Source organism: Varanus komodoensis, unplaced genomic scaffold, assembly GCF_004798865.1.
Source record: "Varanus komodoensis strain SLA01 unplaced genomic scaffold, ASM479886v1 scaffold6_2, whole genome shotgun sequence".
NCBI classification, from domain to species: domain Eukaryota; kingdom Metazoa; phylum Chordata; class Lepidosauria; order Squamata; family Varanidae; genus Varanus; species Varanus komodoensis.
Genome location: NW_025336346.1, coordinates 16,185,219 through 16,206,808, shown reverse-complemented (window position 1 = coordinate 16,206,808; position 21,590 = coordinate 16,185,219). Strand labels below are relative to the sequence as shown.

Genomic DNA, 21,590 nt, shown 5'->3' with positions numbered 1-21,590 from the left:
CTGGAGCCAATTAATACTCAGGACTTAATTTTCCTTTATTAGTGACCAAATTCTGGTAAAACTAAGCTACTTTCATGTCTGAGGCTTTCTCCTTGTAGACCAGTGTTATCAAGAATTTCTGTACACCAAAACAAATTTGAAGAAAATTATTCTGTAATCTATACATACATACAAAATGCTAATTAAAACCAAAACAAATTTATTGAGCATGAAATCACTAAAGAATGCACAACATTAAGTTATGTTAATGAAAGCTGGCTCAAAGTTGACTAAGAAAAGGGGACATTCACCTAGTTTTCTGATTTGGCTCCACAATATTGCTTCCCACATCCTTTCCTGAGATTTCCACCTCTGCAGGTGTGGGATGACATAAAGCTGTAGGTGTAATAGCAGTCTGATCCTCAGGTTCAAAGGAAAGGTATAAAGCTTCAGGTTGCTTTTTATGTGTTGCATTTAAAGGGTGTTGTGAAAAGGAATTAATGTGATTCCTGAAAGAATCAAAATGGATTGTCCACTTGTCATGCTCTTCACCCTAAAGAAGCAGGAACAAAATGTTTACATTTAATTTTATGCCCTAGTCTTGAATTTCTCAAAACAGCATACATTACCTACTATAAATAGATGAATTATATAAATGTTTTAAGAGCATTACTATTCTGAATACTCTTAAACAGCAAGACTTGAATCTTTAGGTTCACTGGCAAGAAATTTATTATTTATATACCGCCCCATCACCTGAAAGCCATCTTTTCCTTATATGTTCTCTTGGGATAGTTTCTAGAAAACAGCACCAAGCTGCAAGTTCAGCATGCTTACTTGGCATTAAGATCCATCATTCTCAGTAGGAATTCTGAGCCACCTAGAATGCTATTTGACTAGAAAAGCAAAGCACCAATCAAATACATGTACAGGGAATAAACACATATGTCCACTTTGGATTATTTGTCCTCTTCCCACTAATTGTGTGAACAGGTCAAGTTCTGTGTGTATGTGTGTGAGGGAGAGGGAGAGGGAGGAAGGGGGGAGAGAGAGAGAACACTACATAAAACAGATTAGAAATGGCAGTTTGTATCCACATGACAACAAATGTTATTGTCTCTCCTATTAGATGTTCATTTTAGAACTATTACTTTCTTATTTCAAATTCATAATCACAGCTACCTTGGATAAATTGTATTTTTCTTCTAGTTTTCGTAATTTGTCAGCTTCCCTTTGTTTATCAAGCTCTTCAAGCCACTTTTTCTGTTGTTCACGTTTGACAGCACTAAAAGGATGTTCTATTGGTGTTGCTTCCTAAAAGAAGACATGTTTTATTTATTTTATTTTTATTAATTCTTTATTTTACTCAGACGTGGGTGTTTATGTCCCCTGTACCTATTTGTCCTGTATGTACCTAACTGTTCTATTTTCCTAGTTTGAATATTGCCAATGAATCCGACAAACTACAAAAACAGGGCACTTTCTATAGACAGAATAAAATGCATACCCAGACATATGAATAATCATAACAGCTACATGTAAACTGTATTTCAGTATTCTGCATAATTTCTGTGCAAATTACAATAACTGCATATGTCTCAGACTATGTGGTACACAAGGAACATGGAGACCCAATACTTAATGAAAATCAACACTGACCATAGTTATCGGATGAGCATCCCATTTTGTTCTTAGAAAACAGATCAGATCCACATGAATCACAATAAATTGGTTCACAATAAATTCAGATGAAAATACATATTTGCATTCTACCACACTGCTATTTGTTTGCTATTGTTTATTTTGTGTTTGCTTCACTGGAACAAGTGAAGCAAACAAGTAACCACTTTAAAGTTCAACTAAACAAGAATTTAGTGCTATGTGTGCCTGATAACCATTTTTCTTAGAATGGCCTATGACACAAAGGCAGAAGGCCAAACATAAAAACCCCTAAAGAGTTCCACATGATAGAAGCATTCAATTGTGCTTCTATCTTGTGTACGTTAGCTAATCTTTGAATTTCCCTAAAACTGGATATCCTGTACCTAGGGCATCTTTGAATGTTGCCTACCCAGCCAGCCAGTTGAAAACTGCTACAGAGGGTCATGCCATAAGCAGAGAAGCATGTTGACATTTAAGACTGAAAAACAGAAAAATAATGCATGCAAGTTCTTACCCCTAAAACAAATGCTGTTCGAATAGCAGCTGGCAAATCAGGAGAGCTGAAACTAGAGAACTGTCCAGTTTGCCCACTTGAAACACTGGGTGAAGTTTCAGTAGCCTCAATGGTTAAACTTCTACAAGTGTGGATATCATCGGTTGCAGCGCTTAAGTCATCTGAAAATGCCATCTACAAACAAAATATCTTGGTGACTTCAAACAAACGGCTCTTTTGTATTGCTATTAAAATATAAACAAAATGTTTTATCAAATTATGTATTATGTAATTATATTTGTCCAGTAAAAAAGTTAACTACCTCTTCTAGTAGATATTAACATTGCTTGGCAAAAGACATCCCAAGGATGTCACCATTTCTTTAGGATGGGCCTGAAAAGATATTTGGAATGAAGTGTGGAAATTGAGTGTGTGTTTACTGGTGGGGCTGGGAATAGAAGAACAGCAGCAACAAAAGTTAAATGCAGGTATTTATTTTTACTAATAGCACAGGATGGGATTGCAATATAAATAAAATATAAACTTTTTATAAGCAATGAATACATCGAACAAAATGCTATTATTTATTGATTTATTTACCTTAGCCTGATGAGCCATTAGCAATTTTTCGGAGCAGCTTTTCCTTGTATCAGTCTGCTGCAGGTAATCTTTTGACCCTGTTTCCAAAGTTTCTTTGAGCTTCTTCTTTAAAGCTACTTGTTCATCTTTTAAAGAGAGAAACAATCAGTAAAACTGCTGTTTGGCTACATGAATTTAGGCAAGCCTTTAGCTCATGCATTTTCTTCTGTGCCCTCTTCTCCTTCAGCACAACCGCCAGGAATGCTGAAGCTCTCTTCCCTTTTTATTAACCACAGTTCAGTTAATAACCCTTAAACCATGGGTGTGGTTGTGAGTATGTGTGTGAAACAAACCAGCTTGGTCTATTGCTGGCGTGTTTTAAACAAAGCATAATTAAGAATGATATTTGATGACAGAGCAAACTACAGTTAATAAAAAATGGAAGGAAAAGTTTCTGAACTCTGCCATGAGACTGCCCTAGAAATACCCAGGCTCTTTCTCATCATGCCAAACTATGTGGTTCAGTTGTCTTCTTACATCAATATGGAGAATTGTAAACTGCATGCATTATAGATATCAAGCGCATTATCTAGCTCTGGTGCTGTGCTTGTGCTGTTGATGTAGCATAAGTGACCTCTAAAGCAAAGCAAAGCCAGTAAGGGAAAGGTTTTCCCTGGAAAACCTGTCCAGCCACTTTACACTAGAGGTTGCTTACACTAGCACTATGTCAGTTGTGTATACACAATGGGACCAGTGGATCTTGCTCATGTTATTTTATTAACATATATAACTAAGTGAAAAGTAATGATATATTTAAATATCAATGAGTTGTATCCAGCGGAGTTGTTCCAACAGAAGGGAGATGTGGCAAGACAGATGTTCTTTCTGCCCCACTCCATGCAATCCCCAAAGCAAATCTGCACCACACACAAGGCTACAGGGAGGGGAAGATAGGGAACTCACATTGCACAAGCAGGCTTCTACTCAAACAAGGGTTAAAACCCACCCAAATTTCCTGGTTGTGCCTTGTTATTCTTACTTAGAGTAGATCTACTGAAATGAATGGGACCTGAGTTAATCTAACATTGCATGCAAATCCTTTTGTTTAAATTCTGACAAGTGATGTTTCTATTAATAACACAAAAATAGAACTACCTTACATCATTTGGCCTGTGGATTGATCACTTGATGAATTGGCCTATGGCATGATCATCTATATATATTTAATTAATTAGTATAGTATTTCTGTAAATACTATATGTAAATACTATACTAATAATGTATATATATAAAATGAGGTGCCTATTTAATAATCAGTTATTATTACTAAAAGCTATATACAGCTAATTGCACTATACCCAGTTCTTTCTTCCACTGGGACTTCTTAGCATCCAACAAGGTTTTATCTCGGTCTCTTTCTCCCAGAGTACTAAATATGTCAGCTGGTTTCCATGAATTCCTGCAGAAGGAAATTAGAAGGGATGTTTAAAGCTCAGCTGATAACCCCCACCTACACACACACTAATTAGTAATGACAGAATAAAAGATGGAAAGAGATTCAGCAGGTAGGTTCATTCTTACACTTCTACTGCCTGAGCGGTAAAAGAATCCAAAACTGAAGCTTTCTTCCCACTTTACATAGTGGACAACAAGTGTCCTCCCTACTAATTCTCTAATGAAGAATAAAATTACATAGTCCACAGAAAAATAAATTTACAAAATGAAGTGGTATCAGTGTTCATTTGCATAAATCTTCAGTGATTTATCAGTCACATCTAAGCATGCAAAGCACTTAAGTGTCTGGGGTATATGCTTAAAACATCAAGGTCACACTTAGATATGTGAAATCTTTGTATAGCATGATGTGGATGAACAAGAATGAACCTAGTTTCCTCCCAGGATCACATAACCCCTTTCCTTTCTCTTTGGTTAAACCCTGCTGTGTTGCCAATGTAATTGACCTTCAACTGCGGTTGAAGCCAGTTTCAAACTATGAGTTCTGGTCCAGACAACACAGGAAGCTAGCTAAAAGTGGAAAGGGGTAATTATATAGAAGCAGCAGCAGGAGAAAGGAGGAGCACACAAACTTGGGAGGAGGCTAGCCTTGTTCATGTGGTGCTACACTATACTTGAGCACAATATTTGGTGAAAGCCAGAGTGTCAGAGGTTTCATGAAAGTGCTGTTATATGATTCTGTAAAGACTGGGCTTGCTGAAGTAAACTTCCTCACCCCTCATCCTCATGCAGCCCTTCTGGTCCCATCAAAATGAGCGGGGGTTGGGGAGAATGCTGCATGCAGTGAGCTGTGGAATGAATCCTGAAAATCAGGCAGAGGCAGCTTCTAGGAGAGAGACTTCCAATCCCAGAAAATATATCCAGAACCTAACTCATTCTATAATGTGCAAGGGTCTATCTACCATTTCCCCCGAAGTTTATGGTAATCTATCAGAAGGATTCATATTATTAAAAAGTCAAGCTAATCTGAAGTTTTGACTGTAAGAACATACGTGATTGCTTTCTCTTCAAAATGCTTGGACATCCTTTCTTTTTTGTTTGAAATGAAACTAGTTTCACTTGGAACAGATGGAAGTTCACCAGCCTTTTGAAGTAATCCCATTATGCTTTCCTCTGGAGTCCGAGCAGCAGGAGTGTTACCTTCTGCACTCTTTGATACTAGAAAGAAAGGAGGCTTTTTAAAATTGATGCTGCTAATAGATCTCCTTGTGTCTGCTGCAAAATTCTTTAAAGAAGCTATCAAAAATACCTAAATTACACCAAGACTAGGATTTTGTTTGTTTTTGCACTAAAGAGTCATACTTCTAAGTTACTGCTGTGATACCAGAAGGCTCGAACCCAAGCTACTAGTAAGGAAATGTTGGTGCATTACAGTGCAATCCTGTGGCTGCTGGCAGAGTCAGCAGGTAATCATAGGATTTTTCAGAGTCTCAGGTTCAATCTTGGAATCTCGCTCTGAGGTTGTGGGTGGGATTCTGAACCTGAACACCCTTGCATTGTTCAACAAAGGTATTACTGTATTGCTCTACCAGAAGAATGGCAAGGAGGTTATTGGAGTTCAACAGGTAGAGGAGTGAGCTTTCCTAGTGTCCAAAAGCCAGGACACCTTCTTGAAAGCATGCCAAGGCCTTCAGTTTCTTAGAAGCACCAGAGATAATGGCCTTGGAGTTGCTTTCTCCAATCATTCTGAAGGTAAGGGCTACCTTTTCAGTGAGAATGAAGGCCATTTACCTCAAGAAACCAACTTCATTCTCAGTGAGGGGGAGGGGAATCTGGGTGTATCCTGACAGGCTCTGCAGTAGTAGGAGAGAGGAACTACATAAAATCCATAGCAAAAGGCAATGTCCTTTGTTCTCATCCTGAGGGAAGGAACGGACACACTCACCCAGGCGCATCTAGAGACCCATGGAGCACCCCTGGTCTACTCAGGGAACCAAAAGGCCACAGAGGAGGGAATTTTTTTGCTTATTTATCAATATTCTGTACTCATATTTCATCACTGCATTCAACAGAGTGTGTTTCATCTTGGGCACAGATGGTATGTTCAAAACCCAAGTAGGGTGCCTTAGCTGGACCAGGCTACCACGGACAGAAGAGTCTTCTCCCCAGCCTTACAGCCAGAATAGAAAGAACTGCACAGGCTGCAGGTTTGAGGTTGCAAGAATGATCTCAAAGATGGATTTTGGGCTGTGGCAAGGGAAGAAGACAAGCTCTGCCACCATACAAAGAATGCTAAACTGACCTAACTTTTCTCAGGAAATTATAGTAGGAGTTTGTTTAGACAAGAATGCTATTTTAAAAGTTACACCAGAACGGAGAATTCCAATAAATTCAAATAAACTTGAGCAAGCAGGCTCCTCCCGCACATGAATGAGCATGATGCAAATTACATTCATCATATATGGATGTGCTAAGTCTTTACAGAGGAAAGATTCCACAACAAAGCAGTTAAGATCAGTAGACAGCTAAGGACTGCCTTGCATTGCTAGCCTCATTATAAAGGGGAAGGCTCTGGGAGACCCCACCTTTGAGCCACAGTGACACTACAGTGGTAGAGGCACTGAAGTGACCTGCTCTGCTCAAGTCCAAGGAGTTCTGAACATAATACAGTTAGCAAACTAACCTGTCGGGAGTCGTAAGATTAAAGCTTGCTACACTTCTTTGAGGACATTTTTGCAACACGCTACTACTTGCTAGCATGAACTGCCAGCTAGCTGTGGTAAGTGTAACTGACCTTGATGTTGTATACACAATTGGAATTAGGCTCTAAGATAAAGATGAAAAAATTTACAAGATAAATTCGGTATAAGGAAACACAAGTTCCTAGCCTTATCTTCCAAGCCATGCTGAAAGATATATCAGTGTTCCTTCCTGGAGATATTTTTTTCCCCCGTTTATATCCTGCCTTTTTCCTACAAAGGGCTCAAGGCAGCTTACATCATTCTTTTCCTCCATCTCCATCATTCTTCTCCTCCTATATCATCCCTGCTTGGCTAACTGCAGTCCTCCTCTTAAACTAAGGCACAAACAGGAAGTACAGATGGAAGCCCTGGTTTAGAACATACTAAAATTATGTGGGCATCCAGATACAGTGTCCCAGCTAAGTGGGTGAGTTGTCTCCTGTAATATTAATGCTAACTTGTGTCATCAAAGGGTCCTAGGAAGTATAAATATATCATACTGATTTTATGTTTGTAAGCCGCCCGAGGCTTCAACGAATGGGGCTGCATATAAGTCTGCTAAACAAAACAAAACAAAACAAATAAATAAGCAACTTATTCCCCAGTCTTCTGCCTGTACTTTCACTTTTTCTCCTATTGAGGAGGATGTGTCTATATTTGGTGAAAAAAATATTTATTTTCTAAATGTAACAGCAGGATCAATCAGTTTTCCACATTAGGACCTTTCAAGAGAATACAATTACAATAAAAATAACATGGGTCTGGAATTTAAATTTACAAGAAACATGACTATTTTCTTCTAAGCTCAAATAACTCCAATTACACATTTACCAAATCTATATTATGGCTATGAATATAAGGATATATGAGAAACTATTAAGTAATAAAATAATCTTCCAACTCTTGTCCCAGTAGTGGCTTATATTGATCAGTCTCCTTACTTTGCAAGCATCAGACTTGGTTTAAACCTACTAAGATAATTTGACTCTTGGTAGAAGATAAATTTCTTACTTGTTGTTTCTTCCTTGCCACCCTGAAACTGAGAGACTCCTTTGGTTCCTTCTTTTACAGCCATCAAAATCTGTTCAAGTTGCTGTTGTGTCAAACATACCAAGTTGTCTCGTAGATCCTCAATGGAAACAGGATGATTTTTAAGCTTCTTGTTGGACATCAAAGGTTTCTTAAATGAAATTCTGGCATTATCAAGCCTACCAGTTGTAGCGTCCTTTTGGACAATAAAAGCATGATCTTTATTGCAGGACTCTTTTGGTGAATCCTTAGTAAATACTGAAGTCTCAGGGTTTTTGCCACCTTTTGCTACAGAAAGTCTTGATCCAGTTTTGTGTTTCATCAAACATTCATTCTTTTCACAGGAAGTCTGCACTGCTTTGAGAATATGACCATTCTGTTTCGCTCGCAATGTATGCTTTAAGATTTTGTTCTTATTGCACATCTGTTAAAACAGTAACAATTCAAATATCATAACAGTCTCTAGTCTGTAACTTGAAACTGCTTGCCAATGGAGGCCCTCCTTCATGAACCCCCCCACCCAAAATGAGGTGAGGGGGGATTCAGTGAGGAAAAAGGACTTCTCTGTTGTAGCACCTCACATTTGGAATTCCCTTCCAAGAGAGGTGCAACTGGCACCCACTTTACCTTGCTTTCAATGCCAAGTTAAGACTTTAAGCATCTGTTTTTAGACTGGTTTATTGGTTTCCTGTTGGCTTATTGTTTTATTGGTTATATTGTGCTTATTTCCTCCTGTTCTATTCATATGGTTGTACTTATATTGTATTTTAATCCTATTATGTTCTACAGATGTGGTTGTTATTGTTATTTATTTCTATTTGTATTTTTACATTGCACTGCGAGCCACCCAGACAGCCTCTGGCTATGGGGAGCCATACAAATGCAATGAAATAAATAAATAAATACTTTTTAGTTGTCTCGGTGTTGGAAGTGGGACAATGCTTTAATCAAGAGTGTTGTCTATTTCAAATGAAGCTGCATGGGTTGACTACGAAAGATTCATGCCAAAGGTCCTTTATCTGATCTCTCTTAATTTGATACTAAAAACTAGGGGTGTGCAAAGAAATACAAGATTTGAGTCAGTTCCCATTTTGTCTAGAGGGCTGATTCTGCTTGGTCCACTTTGAGAGAGAGCCAGAGTACCTTGCTTCACAAATCCTCACTTTGTGAATATTAAAGGTGACTGCAGGAGGGAGGGGGCCCTACAAGGTCCTTGGATTGGGTGGGCCTAATCTGAAACCATCCATCCTTGGATGAACAGGCTTTTTTCCTACCCGATGCAAAATACTAGAGACATCAACCTCTCCACTGGTTTGCATAGGGCACAAAGAACACATAAGCCACTCTGAAAATGGCTGCCTCATCCAAAAAAATAGTTTGCCTACCCCTTAAAAGAGAAGAAAGGAGAATCTTCACCAAAGATTTTTTGGAGCAACAATGAAATAAATTAGTGTGTGGAGTAACTCTGCCCACTATTTGTAAGCGCCTAATTTTATCACCCCCACCCTTTGACAGCTGTCTTTTCAGAACAGCATCAGTGTCAACAAGGACTTGTCTGAAATGTGCATATCAGGGCAGTTGCCAAAGCCCCAAAGTGCTGGAGATTGCTCTGGGGGGAAAATGCCACAAATTGGCACTTTGACAGTTGTCTGGAAACCTTTTGATGCTCCCCAGTGGTCTGACATTCAAGACAGCTTTTTCATGTGAGAGTAGAAACAGACCAATCCACCTATATAATATGGAATAAAAACAGTGCGTAAGACCACCTAGCAACAAAAAAGCATCAAAGCCAGAACCAGGCCGTGTCACAGGTCACCCTTACCTCACCAAAGAAGTTTTTAACATCTGGCCAGGTCTGTATGAGAAATGGTGGCCTCTAAGGTACACTGATCCCAAATCATCAAAGCTTTTAGAAATACAGATTAGACTTACTATTTTGTTATAAGTACCATATTGTTGGTGACATTTTCCTGAACTATAGTTGTTTCTTGTGAAATGCAGAATCAGAAGAAATCTCAACTCTTCCACAGCAGAAGCATTAAATTCAAATGACACCACTGCTCTTATTTGGCAAGAAGTATTTAAGCTATCTGTTTATGGAAAAAATATTGTACTTACTTTGACACTTGGTTTGGACTTTCCCACTATGAAAGAAAAGAAACACAAGAGCACAAATAAGAATAATGACTAGAACAATTTTGGCTTATATTGTAGGAAATTGTATCTTTTGGAAAAATCTGAGTGGCTATAAACCACTTAGCTCCTTTATTTTCAATCATGTGAAGTTTATTGGATATACACATTCAGTCAATATAGTTGACCAGAACTGGGCACTTCTGAATTTGGTAAATGGTGATTTGTCTTTTTTTAAAAGCTGCGATAGAAAATTAGGACCTGATTTTCATTTGTTTTCTTCAATTATTAGCCTTTGTACCACTAGCACTGCTTCACTAATTGCTCCAGGAACACTTGCACTTGGCAATGTGAAAGAATGTGACTTTCAGTGTTCCAACACAAAGCTCCACTTGCACCAAAACAAGTTAAAATGAGGACAGGCTCAGGATGCCCATATAATCCAAACTGTCATAGACAGACCGAGGCATGTTATTTCCCCTTCTCTGTAACTTAATCAACTGAAGAATCTTTAAAAACAGAAATGAGCACAGAAGGAATAAAAAGCTCAAGAATTCAAAAAGAAATCTCCCACAGTAGGCAAACATGGCATGATATTCTATGGTGAACACAGAAAGGTGCTTTTTACCAAGGGAGACCATTTGTAGCTCCAGGCCAGTGTTGCCTATGTTGACTGGAAGTAGTTCTGCAGGCAAATGGTTCTTCCTGCTGCCTTATCCTTTTCAATGGAGCTCCTGGGGATTAAAACCTAGGATCTTCCACATGCAGAGCAGGTGCTTTTCTACTAAGCTACAGCGCTCTCCAAAGATGGTAGCTGTTGGGCACATTCATACATCACACTATCTCATCCTGGCACCCCTTTTGTTTCTTTGCATACAAAATGTGCATGTCTGGAGATTTACACCCGCTGCATGGCATCAGTTTCCTTCTTCTTGCTGGTTCACAGGCTTGAACACATTTTGAAATCTTTCTCTGTACTTCTAGGTACTTGGGAAGGTATATAGAGAGAGCTTCTAGGGAAAAGGGAGTTATCACACTTTTGCTAGCTATCTGTCAAAACTGTATTCTTTTAAAAATGGTATTTTGACTTGGCAATAGGATTTTTGACTGGGATATTCACAGCCATATGTCCTTTTCTACAGAGAAAAAATGCACAATTTTTTAAAATTAAAAACTTGTTTGACTGCCATAGATCACTCCTCCAAGGTGTTGTTCAGAATTAGAACGTGCAGTACCAAACACATCTGAATTATAAAATTATAGATAGAAATAATCATACCACAAGAAGCAAGTATCAGCCTAGGCTTCCCATCCAGTATTTCAGTTTCAAGCTTTAAACCATCCCTGCAATATAACAGAAAGTGAAATGTTTCCATAATATAAATTTATCTTAGAACAATGATGGTGCATAATTTTTAAAAGAATAAGCAAAGTTGGCTTCCAGTTTAAGGCTTCTCACAACATTGGTTACAGTCTACGATTATTATATATTTTCTTCCTCCTCACTTTCAGTTATTGTTTTGACAACCACATAATCCAATAATAGAATATAGAGAAGAGGAATTCATCTGCCATTGTGGAATCACCCACTGAATGGAAAAGATAAATTAGCCTAAGTGGAATATTTAGTGCATTTACACACTCACTATGACTTAGGGTTTGTACCTCTTTTGGGGCTACAGATGCCCTAGGCGAAACCCCACAAAAGGAGAGGGAACTGCTTACCTTTTAAAAATACCTAATCGGGAACAGGAAATGAATTCTGTAATACAGAAAAATGGAACTAACCCATTACATTGCTACCTCCAACAAACCTCAGTGCGCAAACTTCAAATTATTATTCAGTGCCGATACTGGTACCTTTCTGGTGTTTTTTCTTTCTTTGAAAATAGACATACGAGTACATATATAACATACACACATAACCCTTTAAAATGTATACCTATTGTATACTGTTGAAATACCCCTATTTCAACAGTAGGCCAAGAATAGCATGATATTTCTGAAAAATTATACTGTTGTATTCTGAGGTTACAGAACTGTCTCTAAGAAATTGTGGTGTGTATTACAATACAAGTCAGTATTTTAGGGTTGTATCTCCTGTCAGTTCTACTTAGAGTAGACCCATTAAAATGAATGGGCCTTGAAAGACTAATATTAAATATTACTCAAATATGACCGTGAAGTCTGACTATCACAGATTATATTACAAAAAGTCAAAATGCTTCACTCTGGCAGACCACTAATTTTTCTAGAAGGCATTCTGGAGAGTGGCTGAGAACATGATTATGGAGCCATTCTTTGAATTTCATGGAGGTTCTGACAGAACCAAGCTCCCAAAAGGTCACTCCCATGTGATTAAGAATAGCATACACAGGAGACCCTCAAACTGAGGAGAACCTCAACCCTCTGAACTTGATTTTGTCTGTCTCTTTGTCTCTGTCCTTCACTCAAGAAGAGAAACAAGGACTCATAAGCCCTGTCACAAGTCTTACTGGCTGCTACCTTGGCTCAGGAAGGAGACAGCAAGAAAATGAAAACACTGAAGTGCTTTGATTTGCTGACCCAGCTAAGCAGCCCCAGTGACACTTCTTAGGTATTTGCACTGATCCTGTGATTGGTTTCTGAGGCACTGCTTTGTGCATGAACTGTCCTCTTCTCTCTCTCAGACTAAGACTTCTGGACATAATTCTAAATCTAGGGAGTGGATTTGAAGAACTTTGTAGCTATATCTCATTTACTTGCTCCAAAATTCACATTGTAGTGTAAGTGGGCAGAATAGTTTTAAAATATATCTATTTTATGTAATGCATTTTGGATTAGGATATTTTACAAAAACAAGGAATGCCAGTAAAACTTCCAGTTAGAGGATATTTATGAACCCTACTGTTTATACCTCTTGCCATTTTAATAATTTTATTTATTTATTATATTTATATCCCATCTTTCTCCACAGTGGAATTCAAGGTGCCTACATGTAATTCCCAGGTGGTTTTCCCTCCAAGCTCAGGCCTTTTTAGCTGTTCCATCGTGTCAAATGAGTGGGAAAGGCATCATCCTGCCCTTTGCCTCAAGCATAAAATGTCTTGGGCCAGCCTTGCCAATTGGTCAGAGAACAATGCTTTGGTCTGCTTTTCTGCCCTGACCAGCTGGCTGCCCAATATGTAGAAACCAACACATAAAGCTTTTCATTGCACAGAGGAAAACTTTTCATGAGTTAATGAACCACTTAACTGCTCCTGTTTAGAGATACTGCCACAGGGACTAATCCAGACGTTGACAACCTTGCAGGTAACAACCTAACTCTAGTTCCACTGCTAAACACACTGTGCCATCACAAGAATTTCTGGGAAGGTCTAGCTAGCACTAGTCATAAGATCAAAGGAAGTATTTTTCCAGGACAAAAAATATATTTGTGGATGAGGAGAGAAATACACATAAGATCCTGAAGACCATAAATACTTTGCTCAGGTACCCCAGATTCAGACATGCAGAATAAGGTTTGCATTAGCTTTTTCAACTTTCCAGGAAGCCACGTATGTACGAAGGCAGACTTCCATCTGGGAAGATCTCCTGCATTCTGGGAATCCGTTCAGGACTGAGGTGAGGAGATTCCGCCTCGTGCCACCTCACTGAGCTTTAAAAGGCAATCCCTTTGCACTGGAGTGGGGGAGCCACTCACAATACAGTCCCGTCTCTAGCAAGCTGGCACCCTCAGATGTGTCGGGCAACTCCCATAATCCAGCCAGCACGGGAGCTGTGGTCCAACACATCTGGAGGGCGCCAGCTTGGGGCCAAGGATGCATTACACACACAAGGCAAGGGACCTCGGCATAGAAGCCGAGGATTCAGCCGCCGCACGTCTCCGCTTCCTTACCCCAGATTCATGCTTCTTCCTCTGCTCAGTGGATCGGCACAGCAGCCCGTCAGCGAGCGTCCCGGCGCAAAGATGCGGCGGCGGCGGCGGCAGCGGCGGCAACACGGGTCAACCCTTAGGGACGCCGAGGCTGGACCAACCCCTGCTTAATGTGTGTACGTTGGTTGCTGCTACCGCACAATGAGAGGGGAGCTGATAGGTCTGCCGGAACCCCGGTCCTTTCGCCAATGAGCTCGTCTCACACTGAGTGGGTAGCGCTGCCTGACTGCGAAGCATTGTGGGAGTTGGAGTCCAGCCGATTTTCTACGCGCGTGCACCCCCCCCCCTCATTCCCGCTGTCAAGTGGGGCCAGCGCCTTTCCTTGATTGATGGGTGCGGGAGTGGGCAGGCAATCGTCCATAAAGCCCCGAGGAAATTTGTGGAGGCTTCTTGTTATTCCCGAGGAGGGCTTGAGCAGGAGATCATTTCTTCCTCTCTTAGCGCCTATTCGACTTTTAGTCCAGAGGACTGATTGCCCTTATCGCGCCCGTTTCCCTCTCTCTTGCTCGTTCTCGCACGGTTACTGAGACCCAGGAATGTCTCGCTAGAAAAATGGCATAATTATAGGTTTTAGGCAAAATTATTAAAAGGCTCTGTTACCTGTAGTTGAAAATAAAAGTGCTTTTGTGACTTAGAACTGCGTGGAGATCAATGTGTATATTGCTTACCATTGTATACGCTGCTTTGTGAGGGCATGGTCTGGAAAAGTGGCCTAGAAATGAAGTAAAATTAGAGAACCAAACTTGGATTCCTGAGCAAGGTTAGTCCCAGAGGTTCCACCTCTGTGGACTGACTCATGATTTAAACAGTCGCCTAGGCTACAGCAATGTTGTTGTTGATGATTTGCAATTTTTGTATAGCCTTTTCAGTAGTAACAGGACTCAAAAGGATTCACACCCATTAAATCAGATTATAAGTACAGTAGGACCCCTGTATCTGTGGGGGATGGATTCCAAGCCCCACAGCGGATGCCTGAAACTCTGGATAGCAGGGAACATGATTGGAGTTTTGCAGCCTACTGTGCCTAGGAAGTGTGGCCGGGGGTGGGGGGGGGGGGGCGGCAGGCAAGAGGGAGCAGACAGCCATGCAGGGAATGCTTCCCTCCCTGACCACTGCCGCAGCCAGCCTGAAATGGTGTGCTGTCACCCGGGGAGGGCAAGGTGGGTGCTGGACTCAGGACTGGGTGTGCGCCACAAACTGCACCCGTTTAACATGGTGAACTCAGTTGATGAATGCTGTGTGTGTTATGACTGCTCCACTGACCAGTAGTTCCTTCATCTCTCCCCCTCTCATCAGGCCTCGGTGAAACACAATATTGAAATTAGGCCAATTAATAACCCTACAGTGGCCTCTAAGTATTCAAGTGAAAGGAAGAGGGGCATATCTCTCACTTTAAATCAAAAGCTAGAAATTATTAAGCTTAGGGAGTGCTACCAAACTCAGCCAGTCAACAGCTAGGGCAAACCTGGGTGGACCCCAGACCAGAGTCAAAAGGAGCCTGAGACGAGACTTAGAGCCAAAACCAGCTTTATTCTAGTGCACTATAGAATAAAGGGAGACACCACTTTGGACTGAATGTCCCCCCCCCCACTTTTTTTTGTCAAACTCTCATTCCCCAAATCTGTATACGCAGGCTTGGAAAACTGGCAACCAGTGCTTTCTTGGGGCACTCATGGCTGTTCCTCAGCGCCAGGGCAACTCCTGGCATGGAGGTGCGAAAAGGGGTGGGTGGGCTGGAGCTGGTCCTCTCCAGCACCAGTCCTGGCAGGCACCCCTCTCTACCCTTCTGCAACACTGGCTAGCTGGCTGGCATCACTCCTTCTCCAAGGCCAGAGCGGCCATGCTGCTGCCCGGCAAGGCCAAAGCAGCCACGCCTGGCTAACTGCCTGCCTGCAGTGTGATAAGCTGCGATCACTGGCTGGTTGCTGCTCATGGCTTACAATGGCACAGGGGAAGGTGGGGGGGGGGAGCTTCTGGCTTACATCAGCTGACTTGCCTGAGACTGGACTGCCTGGAGACCACTGATGCAGTGGAAGGACCACTCCCAGGTGCCCCTTGCTACACAGCAGTGAGGTCTGAGGGAGTGCCTATGTGGGAACACTACACCAGGCTGGGGAAAGTTCCAAAAGCACAAGGAGACGAAGGACCATGGAACCTATGCAGGACCTGAAGTTCTAGTACAAACACCAACCCTGCAAGGGAAGACCAGTGGTGTAACAGACCAGGATGAGAAGAAGCTGACATCAGGGTCAGCCAAGGGCCTGCAACTGGAGGGGGCAAGGGAGAAGAGCCCCAAAGAAAAGCAGCCTTTCAGGGACCAGGATCAAGTCCCGGCTTGAGGACTGAAAGCAAAGAGATTTGCCTAACACAAAGTAGCCTAGATAATAATGCTGAAGGGAAGAGGGGAAGTTTCTTGAAGTTGCTACTCTGGCCGTCTCTGTGTACTTCTGTTAATTTTGTTACTCCCTTCTACACCATATGTCCTTGTAGAAAGAAAACAGTGGACTTCCTCATTTCTAAGTTTTAGAATACTGGCTCAGTGTGCAATAGAATGCTTCTGCTTCAGTAGCGCTGGTGAAAACCCAGCATGGATTTCTTACACCTGGAAATGCCACATGCCTAGATCCCGACCAAAGACCAGGTAAAACTGACATGCAAATTGCAGAAGGGCAGGCACTGCCATCCCAGATCAGCCAAAGGAGAGTAAAAAGAAAGAATTCATATTTGGCTTGGAAAGGATTCCACAGATCCCTAGGGAAAAACAGTCTCCATATGAGGGCACTACAGGCAAGGACCACTGAGGCACACTACTAATTGGGGTGGTGGTGGTGGACTGGCAACATCTCTACAGCACCCAAGACAGCAACAGCCAATTGGCACAAGCTGGAATAGGCCCCCTGCGTGTGTAAGGGAGAGTTTGGTGTGATGTAGCTTTGTCTTTGCTAAGCTGGAAAGGCCCTGGCCTGCAGCTGGATGGGCAACTACATGTGGATTCTGACGGCTATGCATTATTCACACAAATGGGGCTGGTAAGTGCCACTTGGTAGAACCTGAAATGCACACTACGGATGCAAGAGAACTTGGTGCTGCCAAAAGGTGGAAGTCAGCAAATATGCCTAGCTCAGTGGCCCACACTGGAAATAACTGGCAAATACAAAACTCCACAGGAGAAATTCTCTACAGGGGATCTCTGGACTCAGCTTCACAACACAGGTATGCCTTCCAAACATGGAAACCACCCTGGGACCTACTGGGTTAGTAGCCAGAAGCCTTTCATGGCTTTCCATACAGAAGAGCAGGGCACTGGATACCTTGTCCCCAACCTCCGAATTACTACAGAATTCCCCAAGGGCGCTTGCCCAAACTATAGAGAGGTAGTTCAAACATTGGTGGAAGACAATGCCAAAGCAGGGCAGGCTATTCATTTCTCTGTGCCATTCTTCCACCAGTTGGGGGTTTCTCAAATCACCATGACATTAGACTGCCAGCCTCTCCATTCTCTGTGTTTCTAGTGAAACAGCTGATGCCATTTCAGACATACAACAAAGTTAGCTCAACTTGAGCAACTTGCCATACAAAGTTGCTAGACATTGCATTGTTAGCAAGCCAGGACAGGGTTTGCAGCACTTGTAGAAGACTAAACTGTTTTTTTTTTTTTTTTTTTTTTTGGAGCATCACATTCAAAAGCTCAATGCTTTACAATCTGCTTTAAATTCCATTCTGGTAAAAGTGGCTTGGGAGGATTGTTGCTTTGGTTCTTCAACTGAGGCTGGCTACAAAAAGTTGAAACTTTATATTTTCTTTTTTGTGCTTCTTCCTCCTTATTTTGCTTGCTGTTGCTGACAGTGCTTGTCAACAATTATTCATTCTAATATTTCTTAGACATGCACATGGTAGGCATGTCATGAGCGGAACCGGCTGGGACCAGGTGTCAGACTGGATGACCCAGGAGACCCATTCTGACTCGTTCTGTTTCTATGCTTCTATGTTTCTCTATTCAAACAACCCTCGCCCACACCAGCAGTCTGCACCTTCAAGGCAAAGCTGCAAAGGCTTGGTAACCTATCTCCCTAATCAAGAGGAATCTGTCTTTTAATAAGAAGGTTCCTTTGAAGGGAGGAAATTGTTGCCAATTGCAGCACCCCAAAACACCCCAAAAGTAATTGGCCAGAGGAAGGCCCCAAAAGTAGTTGGCCAGAGGAAGGCCACATAGTAAAAACACCACAGTTATACTGTCCCAGAAGGGAGGGCAGATAAGAACAAAATGAACTTTGTGTAACCCACAGCTAACATGCTAGCCTGACCTCGAATACAGTAATCAAAGGACAGTGGAAACTGGTTATAGCCGCCATGAAAGTTGCAAATGTGCAGGGAGTAAAAACATGGCAAGCCTGTGTGAATCTCGAGTAGATAAGAAATAGACCTGGGAAATGCCTGGTCCTTGACAGAAGAAAGGACTCTTCCTTCAGCACTGGAGGGGGGTGCATACATTGATGTATCGATACTTTAGTTGTGTATTAGGTGACCTAATTGGTTACCTAGGGTATAAAACGCATGTACTGGGGTGCAACTTTCGAGACACTGCTTTGGGCTGAATGTCCCCTTTTGTCTCCCTTTATTCCATAGTGCACTAGAATAAAGCTGGTTTTGACTCTAAGTCTCATCTCAGGCTCCTTTTGACTCTGGTCTGGGGTCCACCCAGATTTGCCCTAGGTGCTGACTGGCTGAGTTTGGTAACAGGAGGAAGGCATGTCATAAGCCAAGGTAGCCCGAAAGCTAGGCCTCTTTCGCTAAACAATTCTTGAAGGAAATTAAAAGTGCTACTCCAGTGGACACACAAATGCTAAGCAAGTGAAACAGCCTTATTGCTGATATGGGGAAAATTTTTAGTGGTCTGAATAGAAGAGCAAATGGGCCACAGCATTCCCTTAAGCCTAAACCTAACCCAGAGCAAGGCCTTAACTCTCTTCAAATCTATGAAAGCAGAGAGAAGTGAGGAAGCTGCAGAAGAAAAATGTTAAGATCCAGGGGTTCGTTCATGAGGATTAAGGAAAGAAGCTGTCTCTGTAATATAAAAGTGCAAAGTAAAGGAGCAGGTGCTGATATAGAAACTGTAGCAAGTTATTCAGAAGATTTAGCTAAGATATTAATGAAGGTGGCTACACTAAACAACAGATTTTCAATATAGGTGGAACAGCCTTTTATTGGAAGAAGATGTCATCTAGGACTTTCACAGCAAAGGAGAAGAAGTCAATGCCTGGCTTCAAAGCTTCAAAGGACAGACTGACTCTTGTTAGGGACTAATGCAGCTGGTTGAAGCCAATGCTCATTTATCATTCCAAAAATCCCAGGGCCCTCAAGAATTATGCTAAATCTACTCTGCCTATGCTTTATAAATGGATCAACAAAGCCTGGATGACAGCACATCTGTTTACAAAATAGTTTACTGAATATTTTAAGCTCACTGTTGAGACCTACTGCTCAGAAAAAAAGATTCCTTTCAAAATATTATGGCTCATTGACAATGCACCTGGTCACCAAAGAGCTCTGATGGAGATGTGCAATGAGATTAATGTTGTTTTCATGCCTGCTAACACAACATCCATTCTGCAGTTCATGGATCAAGGAGTAATTTCAACTTGCAAGTCATATTATTTAAGAAATACTTTTTATAAGGCTATAGCTGCCATAGATAATGATTCCTCTGATGGATCTGGGCAAAGTAAATTGAAAACCTCCTGGAAAAGATTCACCATTCTAGATGCCATTAAGAATATCTGGGATTCATGGGAAGAGCTCAAAATATCAACATTAACAGGAATTTGGAAGATGTTGACTTCAATCTTCATGGATGACTTTGAGTTCAAGACTTCAGTGGAGGAAGTAACTGCAGATGTGGTGGAAATAGCAAGAGAACTAGAATTAGAAGTGGAGCCTGAAGATGTGACTGAATTGCTGCAATCTCATGATAGAAACATAGAAACAGAGTGAGTCAGAAGGGGTCTCCCAGGCCATCTAGTCTGTCCTCCGGCACCAGCCGGCTCCGCTCACGACATGCCCACCATGTGCATGTCCAGCCTATCTTTGAACACCCTCACCGATGGGGCCTCAATGACCTCTCGTGGAAGCCCATTTCACACCCTCGGGGTCCTAACTGTCAGGAAGTGCTTCTGGCATCTAAATGGAACCTTGGCTCCCTGAGCTTTGCTCCATTGGAGCACGTCCTGCCTTCCTCTGCAGGGGAGAACAGGTCTCTACCCATCTCCATGTGACATCCCCTCACATACCTGTATGTCGCCAACATATCCCCTCTGAGTCTCCTCTTCTCCAGGCTGAAGAGACCCAGTTCCTTCATATCCCATCCCCTGCAAACCGGCCACCAACCTTGTGGCCCTACGCTGCACTGACTCTAATCTGGCTTACATCCCTTCTGTAACGAGGGACCCAAAGCTGAGCACAATACTCCAGTTGCGAGTGCACTAGAATCATATAGAGTGGTAGTAATACCTCTCTCGATCTAGAAGCCACACTTCTGGCTATGCATCCAAGAGTGGCGTTCGCTCTCTTGACCACCGCATCACACTGCTGACTCATGTTTAGCCTGCAGTCAACCAGTACCCTGAGCTCCCTTTCACAAGTGCTGCTCTCCAGCCACTTGTCACCTAACCTGTACTTATGACCCCCATTCCTATGCCCCAAGTGCAAGACTTTGCACTTATCCACATTGAACACCATCCTGTTGTCTCCTGCCCACTTCCATAGTCTGTCCAGATCCTTTTATATCTGGAGTACCTGCTCCTTAGTTGTGGCCACTGCTCCAGTTTTAGTATCGTCTGCGAATTTGATCAGCAGACTGTTCACCCCTTCTTCCATGTCATTGATGAAAAGATTAAACAGAGCCCTGGGGGACCCCGCTTGTCACTGGCTGCCATCCCAGTGATTCCCTACTAATGGTTACCTTCTGCTTTCGGTCAGTCAACCATGCCCTAATCCACCAGACAGTGCTTTGGTGTATCCCAAAACTCCTCAGTTTCTCCACCAGGCTATCATGGGGCACTTTGTCAAAGGCCTTGCTGAAATCCAGGTATACCACATCCACTGCATCCCCTCCATCTAGCCATCTCGAAACCTTGTCATAGAATTCCACAAGGTTTGTCTGGCAGGTGTATAAACAACTTCCTGAATTAACCACCTCCAAGTTTACTGATTTTGTTTTTAACATATTGTCTTACTCTTTTACCTGTTTTTACCTTTTATTGTGCACTGCTCTGAAATCTCCATACTGGAATATAGAATAGTACATACATTTTGTCCATAAATTGAAGTATTAAAAGAAGCAAGGCAGTCCCTGCCCACAAGTTTACAATCTAAAAAAAGACATGGTACACAAGGAAAAGGGGCTGGGAAGGAAAGAGGGCAAAATAATTCTTTCAGAAGGACTGGTGGAATGGCTCCATTCTTTCTCTGTACAACCTGGCTGCTAGTGGTGAAAGTTTATGGAGGAGGAGCCTTCGTGAGGGAGGTGTTTCAGCAGGCCTGGTGGAAGATGTGTGTGCTCTCCCTCTCATTTCCTTTTGTGCAACTTGCTTTTCATGCATAAAGT

General features: G+C 41.9%; 2 protein-coding genes across 3 annotated transcripts in view; one reads left to right on the top strand and one right to left on the bottom strand.

Annotated features, from left to right (window-relative positions):
- Positions 1-8,113, top strand: part of TASOR (transcription activation suppressor) — an 88,567-nt gene extending 80,454 nt beyond the window's left edge. Inside the window, exon 27 of the transcript XR_006416708.1 lies at positions 7,981-8,113. The gene's annotated coding sequence lies outside the window, so the exon portion shown is untranslated. The remainder of the gene's footprint in view (positions 1-7,980) is intronic.
- The window catches only part of CCDC66 (coiled-coil domain containing 66), a 36,280-nt gene extending 22,181 nt beyond the window's left edge, over positions 1-14,099 (bottom strand). For both annotated transcript variants that reach the window (XM_044451352.1, XM_044451353.1), the window contains exons 1-10: positions 13,949-14,099; positions 11,351-11,415; positions 10,057-10,082; positions 7,921-8,362; positions 5,221-5,386; positions 4,072-4,172; positions 2,735-2,859; positions 2,156-2,329; positions 1,162-1,293; positions 291-532 (exon numbers count right to left, since the gene is read on the bottom strand). In XM_044451352.1, coding sequence (XP_044307287.1) covers positions 291-532; positions 1,162-1,293; positions 2,156-2,329; positions 2,735-2,859; positions 4,072-4,172; positions 5,221-5,386; positions 7,921-8,362; positions 10,057-10,082; positions 11,351-11,415; positions 13,949-13,959 — 1,484 coding nt within the window. In that variant the 5' untranslated portion in view covers positions 13,960-14,099. The remainder of the gene's footprint in view (positions 1-290; positions 533-1,161; positions 1,294-2,155; positions 2,330-2,734; positions 2,860-4,071; positions 4,173-5,220; positions 5,387-7,920; positions 8,363-10,056; positions 10,083-11,350; positions 11,416-13,948) is intronic.
- Positions 14,100-21,590: the final 7,491 nt, after the last annotated feature.